At 43.8% G+C, this 27,373-nt stretch overlaps 1 protein-coding gene across 2 annotated transcripts in view; it reads left to right on the forward strand.

Moving 5' to 3' along the window:
- Window positions 1–343: 343 nt before the first annotated feature.
- CDK14 (cyclin dependent kinase 14) overlaps window positions 344–27,373 on the forward strand; it is a 543,695-nt gene continuing 516,665 nt past the window's right edge. Inside the window, exons 1-2 of one of the 2 annotated variants that reach the window (XM_039522181.1) lie at window positions 344–716; window positions 14,909–14,940. In XM_039522181.1, coding sequence (XP_039378115.1) covers window positions 635–716; window positions 14,909–14,940 — 114 coding nt within the window. In that variant the 5' untranslated portion in view covers window positions 344–634. The remainder of the gene's footprint in view (window positions 717–14,908; window positions 14,941–27,373) is intronic. The other variant, XM_039522182.1, reaches the window with a different exon arrangement.

Here is a 27,373-nt window from a genome sequence, read left to right on the forward strand (position 1 = left end):
ACTAGACCACCAGCCCCCACTCCCCTTGCATCCAGCAGCCTGGATCGACTAACCCCACCCCCTTGGTTGCATCCAACAGCCTGGACCCCTCAACCCCACCCTCTAGCCCTCCCACCCCAGCCTGGTCCCACCAACCCCCCGCACCCAGCCCCCCATGTGCAGCCCCGCCCTTGCCGGCCAGCCCTCGCCCCCGAACGCCACCGGGCCCAGCCACCGCGCTCTCCCGGCCAATCAGCGAGGCGAGCGGGGGCGGAGCGGAGCGGAGCGGGGCGGGCAGGCGGGGGCGGGCGGCCCAGCGGAGGCTGCTGGAGTTGCCGCTCGGCTCGGAGCTGGCGGGGACGCGGCCGCTGCTGCTGCGCTAAGCGGGGCGGGTCCGAGCAGCCGGCGGCCCCCGGGCAGGGCTGCCCCCTTCCCCCGCGCGCTTCGGGGCACCCGCAGCTGCTCCGAGCTGCCCTCCCGGCTGCGCCCCGCCAGCGCTGGCTCCGGAGCCCCGACGGGCGGCGATGAGCCTGCGCTGGGCACCGCGGCGCGCTCCCTCCCCGGCGGTGTGAGCGGTCCCGCGGCGGGGAAGGGGGTCCCGCGGCGGGGGGCGCCGGGCGATCGGGCTCCTCCCACCCTATAGCCGAGCTGTGCTATGCTGGACGCGCAGTCCGCCGAGAAAAGCAGCAGGATGAAAAAGTTGCGGAGAACTTTGTCAGAGAGTTTCAGCCGAATAGGTGAGTCGGGTCCCCAGCCGCCGCCTCTGCCCCCTGCCCCGGCGCCTCTGGGGGCATCCTGGCGTCCACGCGTGCTGCCCACGGTGCACCCGTCCCCTCGGCTGGAGACATGGGGGGGTAGGGGTGCGATCACATCCCCGGGAGTTTAGCCTATGTAGGGGCTACTGCACTTGGCCCTTCATCCCTAAAGAGTCACAGCTGTGAACTCCGGCCCCTCCTTTTGTAATGAAACTCACCAGAGGGACGTATAGCGGGACAAGGTGGTTGAGCTAATGTCTTTTATAGGATCAACTTCTGTTGGTGGAAGAGACCAGCTTTGGAACTACACAGAGTGCTTCTGGTTGGTCCAGTAAAAGATATTATGCACCTTGTTTTTCTAACATCCTAGAACCAACAGGGCTACAACAACGCTGCCTACAAGGAGAGAGATGTCTGACTAATAAGTGAGCAGATCTGGAAGGGGCTTGTGGGGTCAATCCTGGCCACTGGCATCATTTGTCTGTTTCCCTACAGTATATGAGGATGTCTTGTAACACACGTGACAAAAGGAAGTGGCATGGAACTGGTAGAATTACTTTCTGACACCTAGAGGATCAGATTTAGTTATGAGTGTTAGCTTTCTTGTACCTCCTTGCCTCAGCCTACCTCATGCCATCTTTTCTCAGGCCTCTATCTCCTAATTTCTCTCGCCCTCTGCTTTAATTTTATCTCTGTAAATATATTATTTAGCTCTGTAAAGTCATTTGGGATGTAGTTTGTCTGACAGACACTAAACTGAAATTGTGCTGTATAAGTAAAGATTCTTTCTGCCTGTCTACCTATTTATCTAGTACCATTGTGCTTTACAAAACTGCAAAATTATAGCAGTGTTCTTATAGATAATGTGTGTTCCTATAGTGCAGGGGTCGGCAACCTTTCAGAAGTGGTGTGCCGAATCTTCTAAAAATGTTAAAATGTATTACTGGCACGCGAAACCTTAAATTAGAGTGAATAAATTAAGGTCTCTTTCTATAAGTCTATAATATATAATTAAACTATTGTTGTATGTAAAATAAATAAGGCTTTTAAAATGTTTAAGAAGCTTCATTTAAAATTAAATTAAAATGCAGAGCCCCTGGACCGGTGGCCAGGACCTGGGCAGTGTGAGTGCCACTGAAAATCAGCTCGTGTGCCACCTTCGGCACCTGTGCCATAGGTTGCCGTACCCCTGCTATAGTGTGTTCCTACAGATAACATTTGAAAACTAACAAAGATTTCTCAGTAGCTTCTGACACTCAGATGCTACAGCATGAACCTGCAATTGAATTGACGGAAAATAAATAAAATTAAAATCGACTAGTCTGCTTTCAATGCCACACTGAGAGATCTAGACAAAAAAAAAGCACATCTAGTAGAAAAGTAAATTACTTTTAATGTTGTTTACCTCTGCATCAGGTAAAATGTTTATTAAAAATACAACACCCGACAACATCCCCTTAAGGCTGAGGCATGAGGTCGGAAAGCAGATGATGACAGCTGAGCAGTGATGGTTAGGAGGCTAGACAAAAGAAGTCTGTCCGTCATCTCTTGCTGCTAAATCCTGTCATTCTCTTGCTGATGTAAAGCGTGTTGAGATAGCATGTTATACTTTCTATTGCTGACCTTATCTCCTGATATTACTATCCAATTTTCTTTTTGCCATCAGGTTGTTTTGCCTTAAAAATTGTTATTTAATGATCTTTTCTTGGAACTCTTTGCCATTGTTCTCCGCACTTTTCATTCAATATTTTTTGCGTGCCAGTAATACATTTTTCATTCAAATTGACATTTTATATCTTTGGCACAATGCATAAAAACAACACAAGCACGTTGGGACAAAATTAGGAAGGCCAAGACACAAAACGTGATTAAACTAGCTTGGGGCATAAATGCTGTCATAAACAGTTAGTTAAGGGTTAAGGTTTTTGTCTACCTGTAAAGGGTTAACAAGCAGTACCTGTGGACACCTGACCAGCGGACCAATGAGGGACAAGATAATTTCAAATCCCGGTGGAGGAAAGTTTTTTTTCCTGTTCTTTGTTTTTTTTAGAGAGTCTCTCTTGGGAATTAAGAGAGTCCAGACATCTTAATCAAGTCCTCCCAGGTTTCTGCAATAAATTTTTCTATTCAAGCTAGTGAGTATTAGCAAGGAACTAGTATTCTTATACTTTTATTTCTGTATTTGCAATTCTGTGTTTTGCTATAGAATTTCTTTAAGTCTGTACTGTTATTGCTTTTACTGAGAAAGAAAGGAGGGTGAATTCTCTCCAGAGATTGATAAGTTTACACCCTGTATATTGTTCCATCTTGGTTACAGAGACAGTGACTTTTTTATTCTTTAATAAATTCTTTTCTATTAAGGACTTGGTTGGTCTTTCCTTGGGTGGATTCTCAGGGAAAGAGGAGGAGGGAGGTATCCCTCTGTAGTTAGATCCCGGTGCCCCTCCTAGGAAAAGGAGGGGGGAGGAAACGGGGGAATGGTTTATTTCTCCTGGGTGTAAGAACTCCATGGATTTGGGGCTCTTGGGATCCCCAAGGATTTTGGGGAAGGACTGTGTCCCAATCCACGTTCCTGATTGGGTGGTGGCATCTTTTACTAGATCTAAACTAGGATTTTAGTTTAGGAAAGTCCATGCAGGTCCCCATATTGGAACCCAACAGCTCCAAGTGGGGGTGAGACCTATGACAAATGCCAAAAACATTTTACAAATATGTTAGAGGCAAGAAGACCACCACGGACAGGGTAGGTCCATTAATCAATAAGGAGGGAAAGACAGTAACAGAAAATGCAGCAATGACCAAGGGTTGAATGCCTTTTTTGTTTTCACCAAAAAGGTTAGCAGTGCTTGGACAACTGACTTAGTGAACATCAGTGTTAATGTAGTAGGATCTGAGACTACAATAGGGAAAGAACAAATTAAGAGTTACTTAAGCAAGTTGGATGTCTTTAAGTACGGTAAGTAGGACCTGATAACATACATCCTAGAATTCTTAAGGAACTGGCTGAAGAGACCTCTAAGCCGTTAGCAATTATCTTTGAGAGCTCATGGAGGACAGGAGAGATCCCATAGGACTGGGGAAGGGTACTATATCTACCCTTTTATAAAAAGGGGAATAAGGACAACCCCGGGGAATTGTAGACCTGTCAGCTTAATTTTGGTACCCAGAAAGACAGTGGAGTAAATAATCAGTTTGTAAAAACCTAGAAGATAATAACTAACAGTCAACATGAATTTGTCAAGAACAAATCTTGTCAAACCAACCTAATAGCTTTCTTTGACAGGATAACAAGGCCTGTGCATGAGGGGAAGCAGTAGATATGAGATATCTCGACTTTAGTAAGGTTTTTGATACTGTCTCATATGATCTTCTCATAAATAAACCAGGGAAATATAGACTAGTCGAACCGACTATAAAGTGGGTACATAACTGGCTGGAAAACTGTACTCCGAGAGCAGTTATTAATAGTTCACAGTCAAGCTGGAAGGGCATATCCAGGGAGGTCCTGTAGAGCAGTGGCTCTCAACCTTTCCAGACGACTGTACCCCTTTCAGGAGTCTGATTTGTCTTGTGTACCCCCAAGTTTCACCTCACTTAAAAACTACTTGCTTACAAAACCAGACATAAAAATACAGAAGTGTCACAGCACCCTATTACTGCAAAATTGCTGACTTTCTCATTTATACCATATAATTATAAAATAAACCAATTGGAATATAAATATTGTACTTGCATTTCAATGTGTGTGTGTATATATATACATATATATATATATATATATATATATATATATATATATATATATATATATAATCAGCATCAATAAGTCATTGTCTATATGAAATTTTCGTTTGTACTGACTTCGCTAGCGCTTTTTATGTAGCCTGTTGTAAAACTAGACAAAAAACTAGATGAGTTGATGTACCCCCTGGAAGACCTCTGAGTATCCCCAGGGGTACATGTACCCCTGTTTGAGAACCATTGCTGTAGGGATCTTCTGGATCCGGTTCTATTCAATATCTTCATGAATGATTTGTATAATGGCATAGAAAGTACACCTCTACCCCAATATAACGCTGTCCTCGCGAGCCAAAAATCTTACCGTGTTATAGGTGAAACCGTGTTCTATCAAACTTGCTTTGATCCACCAGAGTGCGCAGCCTCCCCCCCAACCCCGAGCACTTCTTTACCACATTATATCCGAATTTGAGTTCTATGGGGTTGCGTTATATCAGGGTAGAGGTGTACACATAACAAAGTTTGCAGATGATACCAAATTGGGAGGGGTTGCAAGCGCTTTGAAGGACAGAATTAGAATACAAAATGATCTTGACAAACTGGAGAAATAGTCTGAAATAAATGAGATGAAATTCAATAAGGACAAATGCAAAATACTAATCGATTGCACAGATACAAAATGGGAAATGACTGCCTAGGAAGGAGTACTGCAGAAAAAGATCTGGGGATTAAAATGGATCACAAATGAAATACAAGTCAACAATGTAATACTGTGGCTAAAAAAGCAAACATCATTCTGGGATGTGTTAGCAGGAGTGTTGTAAGCAAGACAGGAGAAGTAGTAATTTTGCTCTACTCAGCTCTGATAAGGCCTCAGCTGGAGTACTGTGTCCAGTTCTGGGCCCCACACTTCAGGAAAGATTGGAGCAACAAAAATGATTAAAGGTCTAGAAAACATGACCTCTGAAGAAAGCTGGGGAAAAAATGGCTTGGTTTGTTCTGGCAAAGAGAAGACTGATGGGGGGACATGACAACGGTCTTCAAGTATGTAAGATTGCTATAAAGAGGAGGGTGATAAAGTGTTCTCCTTAACCACTGAGGGTAAGACAAGAAGCAATAGGCTTAAATTGTAGCAAGGCAGTTTCAGGTTAGACATCAGGAAAATCTTCCTCACTGTAAAAGTAGTTAAGCATTGGAACAAATTACCTTGAGAGGCTGTGGAATCTCTGTTATTGGAGGTTTTTAAGAATAGGTTAGACAAACACCTGTCAAGGATGGTCTAGATGAGCGGTTCTCAAACTATGGGGCGGGCCTCCCAAGGGACATGCAAGCTCTATGCTTTTTATTTTTTCTACATTTATTTAAGAGCTCTGACTATTAGCCCTGGGTGGCTGGGCTTATGCAGAAGGGCCAGGCATAACCAGGAGGTGGGGATAAAGAGGATAGCCGGAGCCCTTCCACCCTGGAGCTGACAGCTGGAGCTCCGGCACCCAGGCTTGGGCTCTTCTCTCACCAGCTCCCTAATCCCTCACTCGGAGGTGGCGGCAGCAGCTCAGAAGCAAGTTTGGCCATGGGGCAGTAAGTCTGCTGTGAAAAGTGATATTGACAAATATCACTTTGCCTCCCTTACTTATGAGCTGCTGCTGGCGTGTGCCTGCCTTCAGAACAGAGTGCCTGGCCAGCCGCTACTTCTGTCTGCTCTGTCTTCAGAGCTGGGTGTTGGTATATGTACTTGGGGGGAGGGGTGTAAAAAAACTACAGACACACAGAAGGGGGGCCCAATCAAATAAGTTTGAGAACCACTGGTCTAAATAATACTTAGTCTTGCCTCAGTCCAGGGAACTGGACTAGATGACCTATCAAGGTCTCTTCCAATCCTACATTTGTGATTATTTTCGGTGTGGTGTCTAAATCAACTAGTATCTCATTTTTAGTTCACACAAATAGCATAAAAGTAGTCATTGACTGCAGCCAAAGGGGGAGTAGTGCAGCTTGGGAGGCATGCAAAGGTGTTTTTGTCTTTGTTCTCCCATAATTCAGAGCTGCTGAGCACTAGAGTGGGCCCCTGGCTGCTCTAAATTATGCTGTTTGCCAATGGCCCTGAGTGGCAGCCTCAGACCACTGGGTGCAGACACGCCTAATTCCCCTTGTCATGCCTCTTACCCCGACTGTGGAGCTGGGGGTAGGGTCAGAGCTATTTTGCCCTTCGTTGTGCACTGTCCCGCCAGAGGATTCCCATGTAGTGGGCTGATCCCGTTGTGGCTGGCTATGCTAGTTTTAAAGTTGCTTTGTGCCAGTAGTGCAATGGGAAGTGGCCTGAATGTAGGAGAGAATGTGGCAAGTAGTGTCCTCGTGATGTGAATCTACTACAGTTGCATCAAGAGGATTCTATGCCATATGGCGTTATTTTTGGTGTGTGTATGATAACAAGATTGACTAGTTCACCATTGCAAATCAACTCCTTACAAACCCTAATATTTAAGAACTGCAGGCTTTTAAGTGGAAGAAAGCATCTGAATCCAGACAACTTTCCTGTAACATTCATATTTATAAAGGAGAAAATGATGCCAGGATGACTGTTAAGTTCCAAGTTTGGAGCAAGTATTTACATCCCCATAATAAATCCTTGTATCCCCATATGAAAATAGTGTGTCCACAGCTAGTAATATGCTTTTTTTAAAAATAAAAAGCATGATTATGTATTTGGTGGACCTGATTGATCAATTAGATAATCGTTAAAATATATAACCATGGAAGTTTTGCTTTTTAAGAAACCAAGACTAAGTTTGTTTTTTTAAAATGGGTGTCTGAAGTTAGCCTCTTAAATAAAGCCCTGATCCTGCAAAGACTTAAGCACATGCTTAACTTAATGTATTGAGAAGTCCCATTGACTCTGTCTTTTGCAGGATCAGGGCCCAAGGGGGCTAACTTCCAAAGTTTATTTCCACTGAAGTCTTCTGAACATCAGGTGGACGTACTGTGACTTGAGTCCAAGCCCCGTCATTTTATAGTGTGTTGCAGCTCAAGCTGTAGACTCCGTCAGTCTGTTTGGTGAAATGTGGACATCTTAGCACAGCTGTGAGATCGGGCCCGGGTCCAGCAATTGTCAGCACAGGTTAACAATGCAGTGCGGACAAACCCATTGAGTCTTATCCAGAGTTCACCGAATTCAGTAGAAAGACTCCAGTTGAGTTTATTGGGCTTTGGATCAGGCCTTAGAGAGAAGCTTAAATTTAGAACTTTTTTTTTTTTTTTTTTTAAATCTTGGTCCAAATAAATTAAAATACAAAAACCCAAGTCTACTAATAAAATGCTTTGGCAACGGTAATGGGTATTATAAGGACAGTGACTACTTGTATGTGCATATCGTACATTGATTCTTTGGGTTGACGTCAGAATGTGGGGCAGTTACCTGAGCTTACTCTAAAACCCAGGTCTTCGCTTCATGTAATGGTGACTTGAACTGACACACATTTTATGCCTGAATTACATCTGTTTTGGAGTTTACACCTACTGCTTTTCCATCTTCTTGAGTATAAGATGTATTGCAACTTTCTCTCTCCATTTCTCTTTCAGTAATAAATAAAAGGACCCTTTGGTTCCCTTGGGCTCTTTGACCTGGTTTTTGATGCAAAAGTTATGTTCTATTTACAGTAGTGCAGTGTGCTCCACAGGATAGAAGTGCATTTAGGTAATTTTGTTGTTAAAATCCAATCCTTGCTAGTGAAATCGTTCCACATGCAGCTGGTCTGATGTTTTGGCCTTCTTGCTAATCATACCATTTATAGGAAAAACATTCTAATATACCAGCATGGGGTTTGGACATAGTCACTCCCGTATGACCCATGACCATACACAAAAAAACCCCTCTATGTTTAAATAACTTTAACCGATGTATCAGGAAATTCAAAGTTTAAGGCTTACATTCTTATCTCCTACTTTGAGGCTAGGGAGAGGAAAGCAAAACAGCTCTAGAAGGAGTAGGGTGACCAGATGTCCCGATCTTATAGGGACAGTCCAGATATTTGGGGCTTTTTCTTACATAGGTGCCCATTACCCCCCACCCTCTGTCCTAATTTTTCACACTTGCTATCTGGTCACCCTAAGAAGGAGCTTTAACAGTTAGTTTAATGGCTTTTGTTGTTTGTGGCCTTACACCTTTTTCTGGCAATTTCCTGGCGAGATCAAACTATTAATACCATATTCATGTTGATCTAATCTGGGTTCTTTTTCATTCTGGAATCCTTCAGCTCCCCAAACATAGGCTGAATTCCTGGTATGGCATGTGTATTCTAAAGAACATTTTTGTAACTTTAGCGCCCTCATGGCCAAGATGGCGTTTGCTTTGCAGGCAGCTTTGGCCAAGAAAAGGCGCATGCAGGAATGCAGCAGGAGAATTTTTTTTTACCCCAGAGGCACCTGTTCCAAACCCCCCAGAGTGAACACACCCCCTCACAGGAAAAGTACAATGGATATAAGAAAGGGAAACATTTATTTACAGAGGGAGGAGAGGCCAAATATAACAAGGGGAAATATAGGGGGAGCAGTATAACAGGGTTGCATTTAAACCAAGGCCCCACGGTCCCAGTGGTAGCAGTTTGAAAGGGCAGACACCGAGCTATGTGTCTGCACACAGTTTAGGAGTTTTGAGCAAAGTTTCAGTTTAGTGGTAAGTTTTGGGTGCTCCTGGTTGTCTTTGGCGCCAGTAAACTTTTTCCCAACAAACCCCTTTGGTGCCCTTTTCTGATGCTCTCTGCAAAGCCACACAGAGCGACTATCTCCCCACTTAACTATTTAGCAACCTTCCTTCTTGTTCCCAATGCAAAGCAACAAGCCCCAGTACTTACAGCCCCATGCAGCTCTGGGCAGCAGTGATACTGGGTTCAGCTCCGGCCTGTCCTTCTCGGGCGATTCTTCCCTGGCACGGTGCTCCTGGCTCCTGTCCCGGGGTGTCCCTGATTGGCCACCCTGTTTTTCCCAGGCTTCAGGCAGGTTTTTTGCTGTTTCCTTTGCAAGGGCCTGCAGGCTGCTGCCTCTCTCTCCCCACAAGCTTCAGAGCCACCCCCTGGAGTTTCCCTCCTTTTTTCTCACTCTCCCCCTCCCTCCCGAATTTTTTTTTAAAGGGGCCATGCTTTCTAAACCCCAAAGGGGTTACGCTTTTGATAGGTGAAAAGAACAGTCTTCCCTTTCGTGTTTTTCACTGTAGTTTCTTCATGGGCTCTGGATGGTATTTTTGGATAACAGGGTTAAATGTACAGTAGCATAGTGAGTGTAACTGTGTGAAAAATTATAAAATGTTTAACCTATGTTTGAACTCAGGAGTTAATGACACATACCATAACCCACGAAAGCAGTGAAAGCATAATGTATAGTTATTCTTAGAAAACCAGTATAACACTGAAAGCTTTTTTCTTTAATAGATATTATTGGTATAGGGCTAACTACTCTCCAGAAATTAGTCACCAAACATAATAGTTTTCATACTATGAAGCCCTAATTTACAGTTATCAGAAAGAGTTTGTCATATCAAACAGCCCTGGTTGATAAGAACTGTGTATATAAATCTGAGGTCCTCATTCACTGATTTTTGATGTTAGTATGCGTAACTGTTAATACTCTTAGCAGAGCCCCTTGAATCTTGGGTCGCAGGAGGGGATGTCTTCAAGATATCTTTGGTTTTTCTATTGTATTGTTGTAGATGTAGCACGATGACTTTGTGGTGCTTTGCAGTGTGCAAAATATGTTAAACAGTGATCAGCTGTTGCTCGGAAGAAAAAATTTAAATATATTAATGCAAATTATTTAATTTTTAGTGGTGATGGTAGTTGTATAGAGACCCTAATCCTTGGGTGCGTCAGAGCTCTGTTTGGTGCAACTGGTAAGGGGTGGAGCCTTAAAACCATCTTTATGCTCCCCTGGTCCTCAGGACACATCCAGGGACAGCTTCAGACCCTGCACAAGTCAGAGCAGTCTCGGGAGCCATTATGTGAGTTGGGATCATTGCAACACAGTGCACTTCAGCCACTACCTCTGGGGGCTATCAGCAGGTGGCATAGATCTGGCTATGCTGGCTTTTCCCACCCTCTGTAGCTGTGATCTGGCCCATACTTTCTAGTGTACCCGCTTTTGAGTAATTATTTCGTTGTTCTGAAAAATGTCTAATGCCAAATTGTCCTTCCCTCAACTTTCATCCTACAAGAACTGCCATTTGTAGTCTACTGACGGACAATGTAGATCTGCGGTATATTGGAAGAAATGCATACTGTTTCTGTGCTGAACTCAGTATTCTTAAAGCAGTTGCACAACTACTAGAAGTTGTTCAGCGCAAAAGTTCTGAATACACTGCCTGGTCAGTCTGAAATATCAGAAACATTCTACCAGTAGAAAGGACATCTTGGTTGTAAAATTTATTACAAATACACTTACCAAAAGATTGTAATATTCTTCATGATATTCTAAGAAATGTAAATAGTTAAATAATGCGTAGTTTCTTTAAGGAAATAGGTTTCTATTGACAGTTTTGTTGTTGTCTCTGGCTTGGTAAACTAATTTGACCCTCTATGAACAAAGTCGTAGTTCCTTGGTTTGATAAGGAAAAATGTGGAATCCACTTAAATTAATAGACTATGCAGTATGCTAATCAGTTGTTTAAAAGAATCAAGTCAAAACATTGTGTCATTAGTATTTTAACATCATATGAGGATTGATAATTAAATATGTATCAAAATGAAATAACTGGGAGACGCACAAATTAATAATTAAAGGCTGTGCTTAAAGTAGGGGGCTGGAACGCAATGCATTGAGCCAGCTTACATAAGGGGGCATTCTCTAAAGCATTCTTACCAAAGCTGATACTCCCAGGTTGCCAACTTTATAATTGCACAAAACCAAACACTCTTGGCCCGCCCCTTCCCTGAGGCCCCGCCGCTGCCCTGCCCCTTCTCCAAGGCCCCACACCCACTCACTTCATCCCCCCTCTCTCCGTCGCTCGCTCTCCCACCCCCCACTCACTTGCACCAGGCTGGGGCAGGGGGTTGGGTGGGGGTGCGGGCTCTGGGGTGGGGCCAGAAGTGAGGTGTTGCGGGTGCTGGAGGGGGCTCTGGGCTGGGGCAGGGGGTTGGGTGTGGGAGGGGGTTCAAGGTGCAGGCTCCAGCTGGGTGGCGCTTACTTCAGGCGGCTCCTAAAAGCCACTGGCATGTCCGACTTCTGTGCAGAGGGGCCAGGGTGCTCTGCCCGCAGGCACCACCCCTGCGGCTTCCATTGGTTGCGGTTCCTGGCCAATGGGAGCTGCGGATCAGGCGCTCGGGGCTGGGGCATCGTGCGGAGCCCCCTGTACCTAGAAGCTGGACATGCTCGCCACTTCCGGGAGCCGTGCGGAGCCAGGGCAGGCAGGGAGCCTGCCTTAGCACTGCTCCATTGCCGACTGGACTTTTAGCAGCCTGGTCAGTGGTGCTGACCGAAGCTGCCAGGATCCCTTTTCGACCGGTGTTGAAAACCGGATGCCTGGCAACCCTAGGTCAGATAGCTATTTGTCAATTAAAATTTCACACTCAAACTGAGAATTGACAAGGGTTTTAGTTTTACTGGCTAAGAAAATCCTCATGTTTTGATTTCTCTGTATAACAATTCTTAAATATCCATTTCAGTCAAAGTTAAAATACAATTAAAGGTAAAGACAAGCTAGAAAAATATGAAGAATACAGCGTAACTAGGGTTGCCAGGTGTCTGTTTTTTGACTGAAATATACGGTTGAAAGGGACCTTGGTGGCTTCAGTCAGCACTGCTGACTGAGCCGTTAAAAGTCTGGTTGGCAGAGCAGCGGGGTGAAGGCTGGCTCCTTGCCTGGCTCCGTGCGGCTCCTCGGAAGCAGCAATATGTCGCTTAGCTCCTAGGTGGAGGTGCAGCCAGGGGGCTCCGTGTACTTCCCCCCCACCTCGACTGCTGGCTCTGCAGCCCTCATTGGCTGCAGTTCCCAGCCAATGGGAGCTGTGGGGGCGGCACGTACCACGCAGAGCTGCCTGGCTGTGCCTTCGCCTTGGAGCCCAGGGACATGTTGCTGCTTCTGCGAAGCTGCTTGAAGTAAGCGCTGGCCGGAGCCCGCACCCCTCACCCCCTTCCTGTTCCCCATCCCTGAGCCCCCTTCCGCACCCAAACTCCCTTCCAGAGCCCGCACCCCAACCCACTGTCCCAGCACTGAGCCCCCTCCCACACCCAATCTCCCTCCTGGAGCCCGCACCCTCTCCTGTGCCCCAACCCCCTGTCCCACCCCAGGGCCCCATCCTGCACCTCAAACCCCTCATCCCCAGCCCCACCACAGAGCCAACACCCCCAGCTGGAGCCCACACCGCAACCTCCTGCCCTAGCCCAGAGCCCCCTCCCGCACCCTGAACTCCTAATTTCTGGCCCTATCCTGGAGCCCACACCCCCAGCCGGAGCCTTCACCCCTCCTGCATCCCGACGTCCTGCCCCAGCCCAGTGAAAATGAGCAAGTGAGTGAGGGTGAGTGACAGAGGGAGGGAGGATGGAGTGAGCAGGGGTGGGGCCTCGGGGAAGGGCAGGACAGAGGCGGAGCCTTGGGGAAGGGGCTGGGCAAAGGTGTTTGTGCGATTAGAAAGTTAGCAACCCTGAGCATAACACATGCAACATTATTAGTGTCGCTTGCCAGCCCATGATTCAGTTATGAGACTTGTAATATATTTGGTGTTTTTGTTGAAGCCCCGGCACCTGTAGTCCAGTGATTACATGAGAATTCAAATTCATTTTGTCAAGTTTTTCTCCACCTACTTTTTAAAAATATGACTAAAGTGCCCCCTGAAGGCTCAAAACCTAGAATCAAATTAAAAGAGCAGAAAACATGTCTTTCTTACAGCCTGAAAAGAGCCATTTAAACGTTAATCTTATTAACAACTTATCTAGATTTCACACTAAGTAACAGTTCTGGTGTTCTGCTGAGTAGTTTGGGGAGTACACTGTACATTGTGTATCAGGTTTTTGTTTTTTCATTGTAATGAAATAAGGACTGGAGTAAGGACAAAAAGTTTATGCATTGCAGAACTGCCAACCCCACGTGTTCAAATATCATGAGCCAGCACCCAAAAAGTCATGAGATTAGGAGAAAAAATATATATATACGTTCCCTGCCCCAATGAGCTTGCAATGTAAAGGCAAATAAAGGACAAGACCTCTGGGCCTTGTTTGCATTAGGAAAAATGGGGCTGGTAATTCACCACCTGTGGTAGAAATGGTAGAAACTGTAGCACAGGCAAAACAGTGGCGGTGTATTGTCTGACACTGCCGTAGTAAAATGCCTGAGCCCTATCTAAGCTGAAGCTTCCGCTGTTACTACCTCTTCACCAGTGTATTCAAGACCCAAGAGGAGATGATATGAGGGAATGACTTTAAGGAGGAACGTGAGCACTAAGTGGAGGAGGAGGATGAGGAGGAGGAGAGGAAGATTGTTCCAGATGTTGGGGCCGCATAACCTCTACAATTCTCACCATTCAACTTTTAAACTGGCTTATATGTTTACAGTTAAAAATACTCCAGGAGTACTATGGCTTGGTTCATTTTAACTGTTCAGGGTAGTCACCAAAGAGCAAACTCATGGAGGTAGTGGTTTTTCATTAATTTCAGAACACAGTTTCTGGATGATGTGACCACAGTACGTGCATAAATTAAATATATCTGTTAGCCTGCAGGCTGATGTAATTCCAGTAGCAAACTGAAGAAATTCACTTTGTTTACATTTCAGTACGGGTATCTAGTAGGCTCAATGGGTATCTAGTAGGCTCAATGAAACGCTTCAAATGGATTAGCCTCTGTCTGAGCTGCAAAACTGCTCACAACATTTTTTCCGCCTTGCCTCACTGCTTCACACTCCAAATCTCTCTTCTATCTTGACTTCACCTTTAGTTGATAGTATATTTGCATGCAATAAACATTAACATAATATGTGAGATCTGTGCTGTCATCTTAATGTAAACCATAGAAGAGTATAACGAATGCTAGTCACAATGTGTGCTCTGTTGTATTGGAAATGTTGAGTTCTATATGAACTGAAGATATTATAGAGTATGTGAGAGGTCTGGTTTACACATGACTTTCTGCAGTTCAGTCAGACTCTCCTTGAAGTGTTTTCATGCTCAATAGGAATTAAAGTAAAAAATTGTAGACTCTTATTTTCCTTAACCTGAGAGGGCAGCTTGATTTACATATTTATGAAAAATATTTCTCAGATACATGCTGTGCAATTCTACATTCCATTTACAGTTTGATATTTTGATTATAAAATTGTTATTCAGGCCAGTCTGTTCTTTCCTGTTACTACAGGAAAAGGTTTTTTTCCCCCTCTTTTTATTCACGGAGTTAATTATTTTATGTTCATTGAAATGCATGACATAATGATTTCTTTCTTTCTTTCTTTTTTTATGTTAAAGCCTTGAAGAAAGAAGATAGCAGCCTTGATGAGGTAGGTTAAATATCTTTGTACCTTACTTAATCCAGATATGTTTAATTGCTACAGATTTCTCACTAAAGTTAAAAGTAACTTTTGTGTTATCATATTAGTGTGCGTATGTGTACATGCATATAATCTGAGTATCTTTTCACCTCCCTAACGACTACCAGATGAGTTTTTTACAGAAGGCCTTGAGCTGAATGCTTGTTTCTATAAACCTATTTTATACAAAGTATTGCATTATGTTATGTAGAGAGAAAATGCTTTACAGAACTGAGCCATTAGTGGTTTTTATTATAAACAGTAAATATATATTTATACAAAAGATATTCAGTTTATATCTTTTGAGGGAACCCGTCATACAGGACACTGTATTGGTTGAATAAGTAGTATGCTCTGGTTAGACCTGAAGCTATTCACAAATCAGTTTTTGTACAAGTGGCGGCACCAACACAGTAGAGCCAAAGTTAAATTGTGTAGGGCACAAAACATACAATATGATTGAAGACTCTCTCTTAATTTGCAAGACAAGTGCAGACACTTGGTGATTCGTGATGCTTGCTTGTGGTGGAAATGGGGTTCAGACAGTGTGTTATCCTGGACCACAGGATTTATTAGTGTGAGAAATTGCCGGTAATCAATGATTAAGCAAATCACAAGTCATTGCTTTACATTTCCTTCTAACCATATAGATGGAAGTAAATAGCAGCATCTCTGACGTTCCATGAAATAATCTTACAGTTTCTGGCTATTTGTATTTTCTTCTGTATTATATTCAGAGAGTAAGAAGTTGGATAATAATTGCCTTGCTACTGCATAGGCAATGGTTATGTTTTTGGTTCGAACTGAAGGTACCACACTATATAATGGCCTGAAATAAATGAGTGAGGAAGCAGTAGGTGCTTTCCACTTCATTGGTTCAGACTTTATCTCCTCCTAAATCAGATAGGGCCAAACATAGGTGCTGGACCTAGGAGTGCGGGGAGTAGGGTACTGGGCTGGGTATCTCCCACACCTTCCCATCATATACAGGGTTTACAGTTTGGTTCAATGGATCTCAGCACCTCCTCAGAACTGTACAAATTGTTCCAGCACCCCTGGGGCCAAATTTGTTTTGTCCAGTTTGCTCAGACTTTGTACCCATGAATAAGAGTCTTAAATGGCTCTGAAGTAGAGGCAGTGTAGGCAGGTCAATCTTTGTTAGAACACTAAAGGAACTTCTAGCTAGAGCCAAGGCTGAGATACGATAGTCTTTAGAACATGGCTCTGGCACAGGTGGGTCCCGTCCACAGCAGCTGTCCAGATAGTGTTAGAACGTGGATCACCTGTAAGCAAATTGCAGCTGTTTGCTGGTAAGTATGGTGGTTAAACTCGGGCTGTATCTACACTACAAGGTAGGGGTGTGATTCCCAGCTTGTGTAGATGTACTCTCACTAGCTCTCATCTGAGCTAGCAAAGCCGAACATAGTAGCCTAGCTGAGGTAGCATGGGCAGCAGTGATATGTGCTAACTGCCCTGTGCACAAACCTACCTGAACCTCTGGGTACGTACCTGGGGCTGCTAGCACATGTCACTGCTGCCCATGCCACTGCGGCTCCAGTACTGTTCTAAGGCCCGGTCTACGCTGGGGGGCGGGGATCAATCTAATTTACGCAACTTCAGCTACGTTATTCACGTAGCTGAAGTCGACGTACTTAGATCTACTCACCACTGTCTTCACTGCGGTGAGTCGACTGCTGACGCTCCCCCGACGACTCTGCCTGCGTCTCTCACTCCGGTGGAGTACTGGAGACTATACTAGATGCGATAAATCGACCCCCGTCTACACTAGATGTGATAAATCGACCCCCGCTGGATCGATCACTGCCCGCCAGTCCAGTGGGTAGTGTAGACATATCCTTAGTTCAGATGAAAGCAAGTGCAAGAATGTCTGTGCAAGTTGGGAATCACTTCCCTAGCTTGTAGTATGGATGTAGCCTGAGTCTTTCAGCTGTATTAGAAATCTGGCACATTTTGCTGCTTTGCTTCTGGTCTCTGTAGGAGGCTGAATTGTTTGTAATACAACGGACAGGGTGTTCTTGTTGTTTTTAAATGCAATCCACATAATAAAGAAGAACATGCTTTATTAATAACTTGCCTTAAACTAGATCTTGAGTTTGGAAGGAATAAAATCCACCTGTTAAGTATGAAGCACTTTCAAATCTTAAAGGAAAGCAAATAGAACGTACCACCTGTGGAGGAGGCATCATATACAGCTCGACAGTGTTTCTTATGTGTCTGGATTTCCATTTGTATAAATGGGACTGTTTCTGCACATGCTCCAGTTGAATTCAGTGTGTATGTGGCAAGAGCAATATATTTTTTTAATGAAGTCTTTAAGGGAGTCTGGCTGATCAGTATAGATGCTCCCTGACTTACACAAGCATTCCGTTTTGGAACGCCTTGCGCAACTCGAATTTTGTGTAAGTCAGGAATGTATCTCCAACAATTACGCCTTAAAAAACAAACAAAAAACCTTTCTAGCTTATGGAATTTACGGAACTTTTCCCATAGGTGCGGATTTGCATAAATCGGGTTTGCGTAACCGAGGGAGCGTCTGTATATGGATTGCTGCGGTGTTAGCAAGAGAAGGCTCATGGGGAGGAAAATAAATGAGAATCTTTTCTTTTGTCCCTGCACACACAGAAGAGATAGGTGTGACATAATTGTCAATATCTGTCCCCTCCTTATTTTTGGGTGACATTTTGCAGAAGAAAAGTGTGTGTTTGTAGGTAATCATAGGACTGGAAGGTATCTTGAGAGGTCATCTAGTCCAGTCCCTGCACTCATGGCAGGACTGTGTGTTATCTAGACAATCCCTGACAGGTTTTTATCTAACCTGCTCTTAAAAAATCTCCAATGATAGAGATTTCACAACCTCCCTAGGCAATTTATTCCAGTGCTTAACCACTTTGACAGGTAGAAAGTTTTTCCTAATGTCCAACCTAAACTGCTCTTGCTGCAATTTAAGCCCATTGCTTCTTGTTTTATCCTTAGAGGTTACGAGAACAATTTTTCCCTTCCTCCTTGAAACAACTTTTTATGTACTTGAAAACCTATCATCAGTTCTTGTTCTATATTAACAGTTAATGACAGCAAAAAGTTTAAGTAATCCCCTTCAGGCTCAACACAACAGCTTCTGTCAATTACCTAGCCTTAAATATAAATGAAAAAGTATGTGGCACAGCCCAACGTAATTCCTCCTTTTGCTAACAACTTTCAAGAAGGAGGTTAAAACAATCTTTAGTAATAACTGTATACATTGTAATAATGACATATTTTCCTGTGAGAACTAATACTTCAAAGAAGAGCAGCAGAGCAATTGACAATCTTAAAAAAACTGTCCCAAGAAAATCTCAAGACAATTTCTGCAATGGCTCTTTGTGATTCTCGCACCACCAGCATCTTCTGGCTAATGGGCATAGTACCAACACTCCTGAAGGGATACAGCCTTACTAAAAATTGTGGGGGCAAGAAGCATAAATACAAAGATGGGGGGAAAGAGAGAGACTGGGCCAGTTATTATTCAAACACCCTCCAGTCCATGCTCTAGAATGTGGGAGGTAGAGCACTGAAACAGTAAATGTAGTTAGCATGAACCATCCTCTCCCCGAGCAACTGAAACGCTCCCTCTCCTGTCCCCAGCATGGAACTAAAGGGTGTTTTGTATTTTCATACACAGCATAGGTTATCCCTGCATGGAAGAGAACTACCCTATGTAGTAGGGGTCATACCATAGGCACTAAAGGGTTTGAGGGTGGGGCCTAAAAATATACATAAGAACATAAGAACGGCCGTACCGGGTCAGACCAAAGGTCCATCTAGCCCAGTATCTGTCTATCGACAGTGGCCAATGCCAGGTGCCCCAGAGGGAGTGAACCTAACAGGCAATGATCAAGTGATCTCTCTCCTGCCATCCATCTCCATCCTCTGACGAACAGAGGCTAGGGACACCATTCTTACCCATCCTAGCTAATAGCCATTTATGGACTTAGCCACCATGACTTTATCCAGTCCCCTTTTAAACATTGTTATAGTCCTAGCCTTCACAACCTCCTCAGGTAAGGAGTTCCACAAGTTGACTGTGCGCTGCGTGAAGAAGAACTTCCTTTTATTTGTTTTAAACCTGCTGCCTATTAATTTCATTTGGTGACCCCTAGTTCTTGTATTATGGGAATAAGTAAATAACTTTTCCTTATCCACTTTCTCAACATCACTCATGTTTTTATATACCTCTATTATATCCCTCCTTAGTCTTCTCTTTTCCAAGCTGAAGAGTCCTAGCCTCTTTAATCTTTCCTCGTTTGAGACCCTCTCTAACCCCCTAATCATTTTAGTTGCCCTTTTCTGAACCTTTTCTAGTGCTAGAATATCTTTTTTGAGGTGAGGAGACCACATCTGTACACAGTATTCGAGATGTGGGTGTACCATGGATTTATATAAGGGCAATAATATATTCTCAGTCTTATTCTCTATCCCCTTTTTAATGATTCCTAACATCATGTTTGCTTTTTTGACCGCCTCTGCACACTGCGTGGATATCTTCAGAGAACTATCCACGATGACGCCAAGATCTTTTTCCTGACTTGTTGTAGCTAAATTAGCCCCCATCGTGTTGTATGTATAGTTGGGGTTATTTTTTCCAATGTGCATTACTTTACATTTATCCACATTAAATTTCATTTGCCATTTTGTTGCTCAATCACTTAGTTTTGTGAGATCTTTTTGAAGTTCTTCACAATCTGCTCTGGTCTTAACTATCTTGAATAGTTTAGTATCATCTGCAAACTTTGCCACCTCACTGTTTATCCCTTTCTCCAGATCATTTATGAATAAATTGAATAGGATTGGTCCTAAGACTGACCCTTGGGGAACACCACTAGTTACCCCTCTCCATTCAGAGAATTTACCATTAATTCCTACTCCTTGTTCCCTGTCCTTTAACCAGTTCTTAGTCCATGAAAGGACCTTCTCTTTTATCCCATGACAGCTTAATTTACGTAAGAGCCTTTGGTGAGGGACCTTGTCAAAGGCTTTTTGGAAATCTAAGTACACTATGTCCACCGGATCCCCCTTGTCCACATGTTTGTTGACCCCTTCAAAGAACTCTAATAGATTAGTAAGACATGATTTCCCTTTACAGAAACCATGTTGACTATTGCTCAACAGTTTGTTTTTCTATGTGTCTGACAATTTTATTCTTAACTATTGTTTCGACTAATTTGCCCGGTACCGACGTTAGACTTACCGGTCTGTAATTGCCGGGATCACCTCTATAGCCCTTTTTAAATATTGGCATTACATTAGCTAACTTCCAGTCATTGGGTACCGAAGCTGATTTAAAGGACAGGTTACAAACCTTAGTTAATAGTTCCGCAACTTCACATTTGAGTTCTTTCAGAACTCTTGGGTGAATGTCATCTGGTCCCGGTGACTTGTTAATGTTGAGTTTATCAATTAATTCCAAAACCTCCTCTAGTGACACTTCAATCTGTGACCGTTCCTCAGATTTGTCACCTACAAAAGCCAGCTCAGGTTTGGGAATCTCCCTGATATCCTCAGCCGTGAAGACTGAAGCAAAGAATCCATTTAGTTTCTCCGCAATGACTTTATCGTCTTTAAGCGCTCCTTTTGTATTTTGATCGTCAAGGGGCCCCACTGGTTGTTTAGCAGGCTTCCTGCTTCTGATGTACTTAAAAAACATTTTGTTATTACCTTTGGAGTTTTTGGCTAGCCGTTCTTCAAACTCCTCTTTGGCTTTTCTTATTACACTCTTGCACTTAAGTTGGCAGTGTTTGTGCTCCTTTCTATTTGCCTCACTAGGATTTGACTTCCACTTTTTAAAGGAAGTCTTTTTATCTCTCACTGCTTCTTTTACATGGTTGTTAAGCCACGGTGGCTCTTTTTTAGTTCTTTTACTGTTTTTCTTAATTTGGGGTATACATTGAAGTTGGGCCTCTATTATGGTGTCTTTAAAAAGGGCCCATGCAACTTGCAGGGATTTCACTTTAGTCACTGTACCTTTTAACTTTTGTCTAACTAACCCCCTCATTTTTGTATAGTTCCCCCTTTTGAAATTAAATGCCACAGTGTTGGGCAGTTGAGGTGTTCTTCCCACCATAGGGATGTTGAATGCTATTGTATTATGGTCACTATTTCCAAGCGGTCCTGCTATAGTTACCTCTTGGACCAGCTCCTGCGCTCCACTCAGGAGCACCCCCAACACAGCCCTTAGCTCAGTAGGGAAAGGTTTTTCTGGGTTTTAGCCTTCTGCGGTATCGGTATTCCTTTCTAGCCCTCCATAATGTCCTCTAGCAAAAACAGGGTAACTGAGACCTGAAATTTCCAGATAGAAGCATCCATTTGAATCTGTCTTTACACATCCTAATGGAGTGTTCCTTTTGCAGCTCACTTTTAAAACTGCTTGTTACAGGCATACAGCCAAGTCAGTGGCTACATGTTGTACATACACTTGGAGCTTGATTGTTCTTTGTCTTTTAAGAATGAAGGGGAAAAAATAAGATACTCAATAGATTCACTGCTCGTTCTACATTTGGATACAGTAGCTTATATATAGACTACGGTGGGAAACTTCTCTCCTTTGAAGAAAAAACGTCTAAAATTATATCAAACATAATTGCTTTCTGTGGGATATGAAATTAATTTCTCTAATGAATTAAGACCGAGAAAAGTCAAGGACAGTAAATCCTCTGAATACATTTTGTGGGTCGGTCTTGGTACATCGATTAAATTTCATATCTCAGAAACAGAAATACGTTTAATTTTTTCTGGAAGCCTTTTAGTACTGTTTCTGGTGCAGGTAGGTATCTCCATAGGCAAATATATTATAATATAGGCCTGAAATAAAGTTACAGAAAAACGCTGCAGGATTTGAACTTTTTTTCTTGTTGTTGTTGCTATGATGATACTAAGTTTCTACTTTTTAAATTTAAAGTTTTCTGACCAGCATAGGGCAGATCTTGCTCATGTTGGCACCAATCCATTAAAGCACTTAAACTCCTGTGTAACTTTAAATGTGTAAGTAGACCCATGAACTTCTTGTAAGCCCTCCTTCTGGCTGATTTGTGTATGTAACTGAGTTGGTATTGGCCCTGTATTTGTCACGGCTCAGTAATATTCATTATACATCCAGATCCTGAAAGTACTGAAGATTCACCTCCTGGTGTTTCACAATGAAAACACTGTAATAACTTATTTTGATGTTGTCCCGTATCTCTGATTTTTTTTCCTCCCCCAACAATAACTACCATTGGCAGCTATAAGCTACACATTTCTGTGAGTGTCTTCGGCCAGTTCCTTTTGATATGCAAATCTCAGACCATTCAGAAGCTGCAACAAGATCACTGTGGCTGTGGATTTATAAATCTTTTCTTTTAGGAGCCTGACCCAAAGCCTGCTGAACTCCATGCAAAGACTCTCATTGGCTCAAGTGGGCTTTGGATCAGGTACTTAAGTCTTCTCAAATTTCATTTGGAGATTTATGATTGTCTTGGTTCCTAGTTTTGTTGGTGGACTAGGAGTTGGACATTCGCTTTCATGCCATCTTCTTGCATGATGCTAAAATCCCACAATGCTGTTTCTTCTTGCCCGTGCCCTGCCTCCCCCAGAAAGAGGATTGCAATGTAGTTGAAGGTACAGTTGCCCTCCCTATTGAAATCCATCTGAAGTAAAGCAAGGGAATTGCTTTTCTCTCTTATCAAGGGTTCTGATATGGAGACTTCATTATTATCCTGCTGTTTGTCTGCTCCATTCTTCTTGCTCACAAACTTCAATATATTGCTTCATGTTTTATATTACTATCTCAAAGCTGATAAGCCCATTTGAGAAAATGTCACATGCAAAAAGATAATCATGGCCGTTCTTAGCCTGTGAGCCTTAGTGGTTTTCCGTTAACTACCAAAGAAGTCTTCTACATATACTCTGCTTAGATTCATAGATTTTAGTCCTAAATTTCTAGGCAGAAGGGACCCCTATGATGATCCAGTTTGATTTCCTGTGTAGCACAGGCTGTAGAATTTCACTCTCATTCTGCAGTAATGGGAATTTTCTTCCCTACCACAAAAGTGAAAGCTATCCAGCCCAGTAATGTGTGGCTGGACTACAGCATGTGTTTTAGAAAGGCATCCCGTCTTGATTTAAAGACTCAAGTGATGGTGATGAATTCATCACATCCCTTGTTAACCTGTTCCAATGGCTAATTACCTTCACGGGAGCGCCTTATTCCAATCTGAGGGGTTTTTTTTAACTTAAACCCCAGTCATTGGATATTTTTGTTCCTTTCCCCCTAGTTAGAACCTCTTAATATCAGACATGTTTTCGTAGTGTACAGTGTGTAACCTGGAGGGTTCTTAGTCTTATTTGACAAACTAAATAGATATCATATACTGCATAATCAGAGTAAATTGAAAAAAAATCTTGTCTATATTCTTTTAAGAAACTTATTTGAATATCTAAAAATATATTAGCTCAAAACATTACGTGAAAAACTGTTTCTATGGCACTTCAGTTGTGTTGAGGGAATAAATCAAAGTGCTTCCTATATCACTGTATCAACTAAAGCAGCTAAGGAAGTCCAGAGGCCTAAATAACTTAATAGAGGGAACCTGTTAAAGAGACTAGAGATGTTAATTACTCTTGTCAGGGGCCAAACTTGTAGGAAGGTTCCTTTAGGCCAGTGTTTCCCAAACTTACAACACTTGCGTACCCCTTTTGAGACATTTGTCTTACCGGTGTACCCCTTCTCCGGTGAAGATAATTTGTGGGGGGAGGGTGGTAGCAGGGCTGGTGCAACCACTAGGCGAACTAGGCAGCCGCCTAGGGCGCCAAGTGCTTGGGGGCGCCAAAACTGCGCTGAGGGGAGAAGGCGGAGCGGAGGTGAGCTGGGGTGGGGAGCTGCCACAGGGGGGGCTGCCCAGGAGGAGGCAGGGCGGGGAGCTGCTGCGGGGGGGGGGGGGGCGCCGCAGGGCTGGGAGCTGTGAAACGGGGGGCGGGGAGCTGCCGCAGGGGGGCTTCTCGGCTCTTCCCCATGGCCACCCTGCTCCACCTCAACCCCACCTCTTCCTGCCCCCACTCCGCCCCAGCCCCGCCCCCACTCCTCTGAAGATTGCAGCCAGGGAAGTGGACCCGGCCCCAGCCTGCTCTGCTCTCCTGTCTCCCAGGCTTGGGGGGAGGGGGGAACCGCACTCACCGACAGCGCTGCTGGGAGCCAGGGGAGCAGAGCAGGCTGGGGCCGGGTCACTCCACTTCCCGCAGGAGGTGGCCAGCCCCCTGTCCCCCACGGAGGCCTGGGACCAGCCCCCCCCGTCCTGTGGAGGCCTGGGGTGGGGCTCCACACAGCCCCCCCACGGAGGTCTGGGCCCCCCCTTCCCCTGTGGAGGCCTGGGACCCCACACGCTCCCCTGGGGGCGCTGCGTAGGGCACCAAAGTAGCTAGGGACAACCCTGGCTCCCTGGGCCGGAGCGGGGGCGTAAGGTGGAAGTTTTGCTTAGGGCGCGAAATATCCTTGCACCGGCCCTGGATGGTAGCCACATTTTTATAACACACTTCTAATTCGTTTCATTCTGGATTAAATGTTTATTAAAAATAAATACAAAATTATATTACATACAGTTGAAACAAAACTTTTAATAGAAATAATAGTTACATATAGAAATAGTACTAGAAATAATCAAAATAATAGAAGTGAATCAACAGTGAATATATGGTGAATTCGTATAATTCTGAAATTGAAATACGCTGGTTTGGTTAGGCTAGTGAAGAAAGCACGAGTTTTAATACTTACTATTTTGATACTGAAAAATTTTCAGTACAAACCAAACTATTCAGTGCGAGGGATGGAACTGCTTTTGACCAGACACTATCACGGGGATATCTGGTTCGATGTTTGTGATCTTAAGATGAAGATGGGGCTCCACGTCAATAAGACGATTTCGTTTTTTTGTTTTGATGCCAACCAGCACAGAGAATCTGATCTCACACAAATACGAGGTTGGAAAAGGCAGAAGATACTTGACAGCTTTGTCCAATAGAGCTAACCCCCAGCCAAAATGACGTCAGTGTATTTTGCTCAGATTTTGTTTTCGGGAGGCTATCGGAAGCCAGCTCCAAGAGCTGTTCTTCTGAAGCAGAGAGGTTATTTGGCAATGTTTGAACATTGATGATAAAAGGGTTCCTTATCCATTCAAAGGTGCCGTCCGGTTCAGGGAAATACTTAGGAAGATCTTTCTGCAAGCTTTCCAAATACTGCTTCGTGGTTTGTAACACATCACTATCAAGTTCGTTAGTCGAGTTTATTACTAAGTCATGAAGAGATGGAAAGGAATCCAGTTCATGACGACTAAGACGTTTATGTCACAGTTTCAATTTTGCGACCATGGTGCTCACTTTGTCTTGAACATGGAGTATGGATATGAGTTTCCCTTGCAAGGATAGACTTAGGTTGTTTAAATGAGCAAAGATATCTGCAATATATGCTAGTTTGCACAGCCATTTCCAGTCATGTATACGGTCTCACAGGTTAAAGGTTTCATCTAAAAAAACTTGCAGTTCCTCTCAGAGCTCAAACAGGCGATTCAAAACTTTTCCATGTGAAAGCCAACGCACGTCAGTGTGAAAATAGGAGTTGTGTGTAATCACTGCCCATCTCATCACAAAGCTGAGAAAACAGCCGGGCGTTCAGAGGGTGGCCTTTCACAAAATTGATTATTTTCACAGCTTCATCCAGTACTTGCTTTAGATCTGCTGACAAGTTCTGGGTGGCGAGTGCTTCCCTGTGAATGCAACAATGAGTCGATTTTGCTTCTGGCGCAAGAGCTTGGATATGTACAACAACTCCTTTCTTCGAACCAATCATGGCTCTGGTGCCATCCATGCTTATTCCAACACAACGACCCCAATCCAAGTCGCTGTTTTTGATAAAGCCATCAATAACTTTAAAAATAGCTTCTCCAGTTGTATGTGTTGGCATAGTTGGCAGAACAAAATATTATTGTGGACTTCATTATTCAGCTCGTATCTGACAAACAACAAAAGATTTGCTAAATTCACAACATCAGTGGATTCATCCGTTTGCAGTGCATAGTAGCGACTCTTTTGTACTCTGGACAATAATTGCTGCTTTACGTTTTCGGCCATATCTGTGATTTTACGATGAACAGTGTTATTTGAGAGGGGAACATGATCTATAGCTTTGCTAGCCTTGTCTCCAATCATCACTTGCACCATTACTTTGGCCGCAGGTTTTACTAATGTCTTGCCAATCACTTCAGCAGCTCCGGACTTTGCAGTTAAGTACTCCACATTATATGAAGCTTCCAAAGCTTTCGTATTTTCACATTATGAATTGTTTTCTGGGACTTTTGAAGATCTTTGCGCCTATTTTTGAAGAATTCTACAGGTTTTCCCTCATATTCTTTGTTTGCTATTGAAATGGCATTTTAGGTTGGATGGTTTCATACTTTCATTTGTGAGAGTCTTGTAACAAATCACACATAGTGGAACAGGCTCCACCTCATTGCCCGTCCACGAAAATCCCAGTTTAAGATATTCTTCAACATATTTGTGAGCTTTTTTCATTTTCCTTGCAGCTGATACGTTGAATAAATGTACAGATGGTTCACACGGTTCACTAATTTTGTTGTCGCAATTCTCTGATGTAGCCATATCACTGCATTTTTCAGCATAGTATCAGAGAGGTAGCCGTGTTAGTCTGGTTCTGAAAAAGCAGCAAAGAATCCTGTGGCACCTTATAGACTAACAGACGTTTTGCAGCATGAGCTTTCGTGGGTGAATGCCCACTTCGTCGGATGCAATGTTGCATCCAACGAAGTGGGCATTCACCCACGAAAGCTCATGCTGCAAAACGTCTGTTAGTCTATAAGGTGCCACAGGATTCTTTGCTGCTTTTTCAGCATAATTATCACTAACATTTCTATTTCCTTCATAATTTTCTTTTGTAGATTTCAAACTTCCCGTTTTTAGCCAGTGATCCATTGTAAAACAAAAAGAAATTTTGTATATTAATACACACCGAATATGTACTTGCCAAGATCTTTAGATTACTACAAGTAGTTATTGACTTTTATCCGTCAGTCTGACTTCTACACATGCTGCCAAGGCAAGTGTATTGCCCGAGCTGCGGTAACGTGCACGTGTGCTTTGCGTCAGCCGATTTTTACTGGCATGCTGCTGTGTGAATGGGACCCCCGGCCGACAGCAGGCTGAGCAGGGCCGGCAGCTGGGACCCCGGCTGGCAGGAGCCGGTGGACAGAACCCCAACTGGCAGTGGACTAAGCCGCTCAGTCCGCCGCAGGTCTGGGTTTCTGTCTGCCGGCCCCGCTCAGCCCAGTGCTGGCCCCTTGGCACCCGGGGTCCCGGCCGCTGGCCC

This window comes from Mauremys reevesii, linkage group 2 (genome assembly GCF_016161935.1).
Source record: "Mauremys reevesii isolate NIE-2019 linkage group 2, ASM1616193v1, whole genome shotgun sequence".
NCBI lineage: Eukaryota > Metazoa > Chordata > Testudines > Geoemydidae > Mauremys > Mauremys reevesii.